Source organism: Orycteropus afer, unplaced genomic scaffold (genome assembly GCF_000298275.1).
Source record: "Orycteropus afer afer isolate SDZICR_OR568_19922 unplaced genomic scaffold, OryAfe1.0 scaffold00001, whole genome shotgun sequence".
Taxonomy (NCBI): domain Eukaryota; kingdom Metazoa; phylum Chordata; class Mammalia; order Tubulidentata; family Orycteropodidae; genus Orycteropus; species Orycteropus afer.
In genome coordinates, this window is record NW_006921588.1 from 31128897 (window position 1) to 31137259 (window position 8363).

The following is an 8363-nucleotide window of genomic DNA, read 5'->3' on the forward strand; positions in this document are numbered from 1 at the left end:
AAAAAAATCAAGTATTCTCCTCAGGAACTATCACAAATAGTGTACAATAAGATAGAGTTCCTGGCTGATAAAAGCCAGTAGGGTACCTCTCTGGGCACCTATTAAGCAAAGCAAAAAGATCACTGGCCTGAGCAAAGCAGAAGATGAGGCACAGACCAAGTGTGCCTGTGGCACAGCTGAGAAAAAGCTGTCTTATTTGAAGAACTGTATCCTGACTTGTTTCTGATCCTCATTTGTAACCTGTTACTTCCCTAATTAACCCCATAACTGTGAGAACTGCCTGTGAGTTCTGTGTAGCCATTGCAATGAATTACCAAACACAGTAGAGAATTAGTGAGTGATGGGGGGAGGGAGAGCTGGTGTCAGAATTGCTAAAGGGGTAGGAGAGGGTGGCATGTCTGATTGCAGCCTCATAGGAATCAGCTATGGGCTGATGTACTGATGGTAATTGTCTTCTCCCCTTGTGAAGTTAGAAGAGGAAAGAGGATGTCCCTGCCTTGCACTTTTTGCAGGCACAGAGTTAATGTTAACAGTGCTGGAATGTTTTAGACAAGGATAGAGAATAATGGTGGCACAAAATGTTAAATGTAATTAATGTCACTGAGTTGTATATGTGGAAATTGTTGTGTTGGTAGATGTTATGGTATGTATGTTTTAACCACAATTTTAAAAAGACCTGCAGAGAAGAAGAAAAAAAAAAAAGAATGGAACAGTTTAAAGCTATCTAGCAACCTCTTTCTTTGGCATATGAAGAATTAGCATTCATACCCCTATTATTCCCCTCTGAGCCTCAAAACAGAATAATGTTTCAGTTAAAATAATAAAAGTTTACATGTTTTCCATTTTTTATATTCTTGAAAGTCTACTTTAAATATCAGTAAGCCTTTTCCATTTGTCATTATAGCAACATTGTTCTTAGGAATACGTCTTTAAATGTTAAAAAAATAATAATAAGCTAATAATCTACATTAATTTTTTAAATTCCTTGTTATATTTTTTTTATTCAATAAACACACAGCACTTACAATGTGCCAGGCACCACTGTTCTATGTACTTACTTATAGTAACTCATCCCATCCTTATAAGATTCCTGTCGTATAAGAAGGAGCTCTGGCAGCATGGTGCCTAAGGCATTGGACTGCTAACCATATGGCTGGTGGTTCAAACCCACCAGCCACTCCTTGGAAGGAAGACCGGGCAATCTACTCCCATAGAGATACTGACTCGGAAACCCAAGGAAAGATCACTATGAGTCGAATTGACTCAACAGCAGTAAGTTTGGTTTTTGGTTTTTATCGTATAGAAGTTTAAAATCAAAGACATTTGGAGTGTTAAGGGCACCATCTGTACTGGAAAATAGCTCAGAGGGCAGAAATGCAAAGGAAAGAAGGACACAGGGAAAAGGTAACCACAGAAAGGAAGTAAGAAGAGAGCTATTACATTGTGGGGATTACAGTCAAGGTCACCAAACAAAATGTGCATAAACTATCGAATGGAAAACAATTTTGCGCTGTAAACTTTCACCCAAATCACAATTTCAAAAAACAAGCTGGCTTTTCTAACAGCATTTCTTCTATAACCTTGATGCGGACCATATACCCTAAAGAAACATTCTTTTTCTCTGAAGTCTGGTAGGTGCAGAACATCACAATCTATTCCCAGAGGGTCTTTCCACTATCACTAAACAGATGCAAGATGTGATAGTTTACACTCGATAGGTGTTGATGCACAGTATTTTCTGTAAGTCTTTACAAGAGACACCCAGAAACAGACACGATTGAGAAAACAACTTTTATAGCAGGTTACCTGAAAACCCTGTCCTTTCATTGTCCTGTGACCATCCAGTAATAAACTGAAGAGCACATATGCTTGCAATTATATACCCTTAACCGATCACTTACGTGTTAACCACCTACCCATGCTAAAGTCCTGCTTTTAGATATCCTGTCTTTAACTTCTCTTTTCGCCAATTATGATTTTGTAACTTTTAGTTCCTGCTCCAAATGTACAAAAATATTTTCTTCTTCATTGTCTGGTGGAGCAGCCATCTTCACTCTGAATTTGGACATTTTCTTGCAGGACTGGACTCTCTCTATCCCTCAACAAACCTCTGTTCCTTATACTTAATAAACTCTGTGATATTGCTCTACGACACTACAAAGTAAGTGCTATTATTATCTCTGTTTTACAGAAGAGGAAATTTAGGTACAGAAAGTTAAGACACTTGTCCAAGGTCATATTACTCTTTGGCAGAGAGGCCGATATTCAAACAGGCAGTCTAATTCCAAATTCAAAACTCTTAAGCAGTGTAGAATAGGAAAATTCATAACAGACATCTTACCTTGATTTTAAGGTTTTTCTTATCCATGAAATGAAATACTAACCATAAAAAGCCTTACCCAAATGGTAAAAGCCTGCCAGAAACTGCTCTACAGCAATGTAAATTTGTCTGATTCTGCTAGAAAAGGATAATTATAAAAGCATGGTGTAGTGCCTAAAGCATCTGACTGCTAACCAGAAATCCAAATCCACCAGCCACTCCACAGAAGGAAGACTGGGCCATCTACTTCCATAGTAATAAGGCCTCGGAAACCCAAGGGTGGGTCACTATGAGTAAGATTCAACTCAATGGCAGTGAGGCTTTTTTTTTTTTTTTTTTGAGTCTTTTCTAATTAATATTTCAAAAAGCCTCATGGCTGCTGGTGGGTGAAGCACTAGATTATTAGCAACCAGGCCAGAAGTAACCAGATCTCAGTAACTCAGTAAAAGGGGAAGCCTGGGTTCAATCACATTAAGATTAACCAATGGTTGATCTTCTACATTTCTCTCTACTCTTCTTTATAAGCCTCATCGTACCTATCTGTTTGAGCCATCTGCTTTTTCTGCAATCAAAATGGCCTCCCTATATGCATATAGAATAATTGCTAAGAATAAATTTTATATTCAAATTTGGTGAATTTTGATTATTTTTATCAGTCACATATTAAATTGCCTCTCTACTCTGATGAAAGCTATTTTAAATGGTTTGTTCAAATGAAGCTATGCTGCACTTCTGGGAGCCTTACTCACTGCCGTCAAGTCAATTTCGACTCACAGCGACCCTCCTTGGGTTTCCCAAGCAGTATCACTACGGAAGTAGATTGCCCACCCTTCCTTCCGAGAAGTGGGTGGTGGGTTTGAACCACCAGCCTTTTGGTTAGCAGTCAAATGCTTTAGGCACTACGCCACCAGAGCTCCCTTGGGAGCCCTAGTAGAGAACAAAAATATTACTACAAAGTTTGTCATTAAATCAATTACAAGACTTCCATAACAGAAATCATTCTTTCAATAAGAGGATATATCTGGCTTAGTCCACACAATGCTGTCAAATCAAAATAAATTTTCAAAGAAAATAAAAGACGTTTAAATGATAACACAATTTTATTTTTAAATTTTTTATCATTAAACATATAGTTTGTTGTTGTTGTTGTTGTTGTGTGCCATCGAGTAGGCCCCGACTCATAGCGACCCCTCCTTGGGTTGCCGAGGCAGTATCACTACGGAAGTAGATTTCTCAACCTTCCTTCTGAGGAGTGGCTGGTGGGTTTGAACCGCCAGCCTTCTGGTTAGCAGTCAAGTGCCCTAGGCACTATGCTACCACAGCTCCTAAACATACAGTTAGAAATATAAAATTTATATTTTATAAATATCAAAATAAATATAAATAACAAAGCAATTTTTCTCTTAAAATTTACATGCCAGTAAAATATAGGAATATTATAAAGGGTATATTAAAAATCTTTATTAATAAACATCATAAAAATTGAGATTTAAAATTGATCATTTATTTCCCAGTACACTTTTTTTTTTTTAAATAACCCTTGACATAAAAAGTGTAAATTTATTATGAAATTAGATAAGCAGGTATATCTCATATTCTTTTAATAAATTATTCTAGAACTGCCCAATTTTTTTAAACCATTTCATTACACTTATGACAACTCTGGATAAATTTGAGCATATCCTCCTATGGGAAAAACAAATAGAAAAACTGTATTTAAACTGCAAAAGAGAAATTAGTTATAAAGGAGAAATAAGAATCTAATTTTAGTCTTTATTCTTTAATTGTGTTATCTTCAGTTTCCTTGTCTTAAAATGAAGAGCTTATAACATCCACAAATTTGCATAGTTCTAAAATCTTTAAAATCCTATTTTTAAGAAGCTTTTAAATTTTAAATCTCACCTCATCAGAAGAATCTACTTGTCCCAAGGGTCCTGTTGCACCTGCAAAACCTTTTGAAGGGGGGAAAAAAAGTTGCCCTTCAGAATTGCTACATATATTCCTTTACTTTAAAATTATTTTGAAACAAAATAAATATCAAATACAAACATCAAAATGCCAAGTTTTGTTTTGTTACAACATGTCATTCTAAAAGCTACCTCAGCAGAGTTCACATCTTAAATAAATTTGGACCTAACAGGTTTTTACTTTAATAGAAAATTTCCAGTGAAAATCCAGACTTAATCACCATGAATAGTATTTTAGAAGGATCTTTCTTTTTAAACTATGGTTACTAAAATAATGAGTGAGTAAAGTTCTTGGTTACTCTTGAACAGTAATTTCTGTATTTTTCATAAGTTAGAACAAGAGCCTTAATAAACTAACTAACCAAATTCCAACTAAGAAAAACTGACTCTCTTCTTTGGCTGATTTATTCTTTCTTGCTTTTAAACTACCACATTTTACTACTTTCCTTACAAGAATAACACAATGTTAGTTCAAAATAAATGTTCTCCAACAATGAGCAAACTTTGAACGTATTTTCTGTCTTAATATAGAAAAGTTACTATGGTTCAAATTAAGTATTTGGACAAACCTTGAACTGCCAGAGTGCTAGTGCCAGCAGATGGTTCCTGCATACCATATATAAGCTTATCCTCAGGATATGTAAGCCCAGAGCTCTTCAACGCTATAAGATACTTTTCATGACTTTTCTTTGCACAAGCATTTTCTCCAAGACCTAATATTTAAAACAAATTCAAAATCAGAAAAACATTACTCCATTCAAAATCTAAATTCCAGCATCTCATTAGCTAATATGCATATATATAAATAGAGCTAATTTATACATGTGGTAGGTCAGTGGTAGAATTCTCACCTTCTGTGCCAGAGGTCTGGCACCTGAGACACAGTCACCAGCTGTCTGCAAGTGGAGGACAACATGCTGCTATGATGCTGAACAGGTTTCAGTGGAGCTTCCAGACAAAGACAGACTAGGAAGAAGGGCCTGGCAATCTACTTCTGAAAATCAGCCAACAAAAACCTATAGATCACAACACTCTGATCCTCAACCAATCAAGGGGATAGTACAGGACTATGCAGCATTTCATTCCATTGTACATGGGGTCACCATAAGTAAGAGGCCAACCTAATGGCAGCTAACACCAATAATTTATACATATCCAAAATAGCTACTAATAGTAGGGGAACCATAAAAAGGACTATGTAAAATCTTTTCAGATAATATTTCTGTAGTTACATTTGGCATTAACAATCTCAGAATGTACAGCATGTTTATAACAAACACAGTAGTCCCCGACTTACAATGTTTTTGTGTTACAATGAACCACACTTATGACCATCTATTGTTTTGGATTTTTTTGGTACATCTTGTAAGTAATATGCACTACATACAGTGCTGTAGCTTGTAATTTGCTGATGTTGTTGTTCTCAGATGTTCAATGTTATGATTTGCTTTTCAAAATTCTGCCATATAGCAGGCAATAATGGGGGAAAAAAAGAGGTATTTGACTGATGTCAAAACTGACTGACTTCAGTCGTCAGAATGGAACCCCATCATAGTCATAAGTCACTACTACCTGTAATGAAGTCTGCTAACTGAGCATCTAAATGTGCCAGGGACAGGGGTGGAAAGATTAAAAAAGCATGATCCCCGACTTAAAGGAATGTGAACTTATTATCTGTCTAACTTTAGAGAAAGTCAATGACAATCATGTAGCTGACGTGACCATTTGACAATCTATGCTCCTATAATACCAAGCAGCCAGACTTGGCCAAAGCAGAGTACTTAGGAAAAGTTTCCTGAAAGAAATAAAGCCTAAGAAGAATTTTCAAAGTCAGAGTTAACACACTACAGAAAGTTGAGAAAATTGTTTCAGGCAAATAAAACCACATGAGTAAAGGCTTGTTGTTGTTGTTGTTGTTATGTGCCGTCAAGTCAAACCTGACTCATAGCGACCCTTCCTTGGGTTTCCGAGGCAGTATCACTACGGAAGTAAGATTGCCCAACCTTCCTTCCGAGGAGTGGCTGGTGGGTTTGAACCGCCAGCCGTCTGGTTAGTAGGCAAGTGTCTTAGCCACTATGCTACCAGAGCTCCTTGAAGACTCTATAAAAGCATAACTCTTCTCTAAGGTAATTTTGGAGCACTTGTTTGGGAAAAGATCATTCAAAATTTCAAATATTACTTTTAATTCCTTTTTAACTGAGATTTTTATCATCATATTTAGGAATTAAAAGTATAATTTCTATAACAGTATCAGTTATTTATTCCAAAAACTATTCCAAGAGTTGTAGACCTTTCATTGTAGAATTTCAGCTGAGACGTTATTGTCAGTTTTTTCTTTTGTTTTTTAATAAATTATGTAGGACAGAATAATAGTAAGAAGAAAAATAGACATTTGAGAGTCTTTGAAATAAAACAATTATTCTCTATCTGAGAGCTGAATTACCACAGCATTTGCCATCTCCTGAGTAGGTTATGTATCTTAAATTAAGGTCTCAATATCTATAATTCTACAAATATATAAATAAGTTTCTTCCTTTAGTATTTGCTGAGCTTTTCTATGTTTTCACTTAAAATGCACTACCCTTTTAGTTCCTTAGAAAACTATGTTGATTCTTAGCAATAAATATTACCACCAGCTGGCCACTTTGCCTGGAATCTACGAGGTACCTATGTGTGGTTTTTGGTTTTTCATCCTGTTTGGAACTCATTAAACTTCATGGATCTCTTAAATCAGTATTTTTTCATCCAATTTGGGAAATGTTAGTCATTATTTGTTCAAATATCTTTTCTGCCCCATTCCCATTCTCTTTTCTTCCTGGGACTCCAATTACATGTATGTTAGATCATCCAATACTGCCTAACAGGTCCCTGAGACTCTGTTGCACTTTCTTCATTCACTTTTCTCTCTGCTCTCTAGATTGGATAATACATTGATCTGTCTTCAAATTCACTAATCTTTCTTCTATCATCTCCAATCTCCCCAATAAGACAATCCAATGAACTTTTCAATCCAGTTATTGAATTTTACTGTAACTTCAGTTCTAAAATTTCCCCTTGGTTATTATTTTATATATTTCTTTGCTAGGAGTCCCTATCTTTTCATGCTTTAACACTGTATTTCCTTTCATTCTTTCTGAGTGTATTTTCCTTTAAATATGTGAACATATTTATCATTGTTGCTTTAACATCTTTATCTGGGCCATATCAAGGTTCACTTCTATTGATTGTTCTTTGTCTTCACTATAGAGTACAATTTCTTGTTTTCTTCCATGTCTAGTAATTTTATTATACGCTAGACATTCTACAGACATGTTGTAAAAGATTCTGGATTCTGTTATCTTCCTCTGAAGAGTACTGACTTTTGTTCTAAAACCAAACCAAACCAAACTCACTGCCATCAAGTTGACTCCAACTCATAGCAACCTCCTATGGGTTTGGGGCAGTAAATTTTTACAGAAGTAGATTGCCCAGACTGCCTTTCACAGAGTGGCTGGCTGGGCTGGCTGGTTTGAACCACTAGCCTTCTGGTTAGCAGTTAAATGCCTTAGGCACTATGACACCAGAGGCAGTTCAATTATAGGTTGATCATCTAGAACTCATGAAGGCTTGGTTTTTAAACACTGTTAATGGCAAGTATGGGGAAAGACTAAGGTATCCCAAAGGCCCTCTAAATCATCAGGAAGCAACTCCAAACTCTGTTTCCTCGGCCAATACTGCCAGGGTTTCATGCTTTATTTAGAATTCAACTTACTCTGGGGCTTGGTTACTATTCCTAAAATTTGCCATTCTAATGTCTCAGCTAGATGTCGAAGGTATCAACAAGGTCTCTCCAGGCTGGCTGGCCTGAAACTGTAATGGCACCATTACCATCTGCAGTGTAGTAAATTACTTAGTGTGGCTTTTCTACCCATAAGTCTTTGTAAACTCCAAGGTGGGAATTGCTATTAGCAAGTGAGTAGATCCTGATTGCCCACCTGGAGTATGTCTGTTCGGAGTGACACAAAACAATGTTCTGGGAGGTTCCCACTCTCTCTCAGGTGCTTAGAGTTCTGATGCTGTGATTGGCTAGTTTGACC

The 8363-nt window shown here is 36.3% G+C and overlaps 1 protein-coding gene across 1 annotated transcript in view; it reads right to left on the bottom strand.

The window, feature by feature from the left end:
• The window catches only part of UBR3 (ubiquitin protein ligase E3 component n-recognin 3), a 347537-nt gene that overhangs the window by 232549 nt on the left and 106625 nt on the right, over positions 1-8363 (bottom strand). Inside the window, exons 4-5 of the mRNA XM_007953244.2 lie at positions 4857-5000; positions 4223-4272 (exon numbers count right to left, since the gene is read on the bottom strand). Of these exons, the coding sequence (XP_007951435.2) occupies positions 4223-4272; positions 4857-5000 (194 nt within the window). The remainder of the gene's footprint in view (positions 1-4222; positions 4273-4856; positions 5001-8363) is intronic.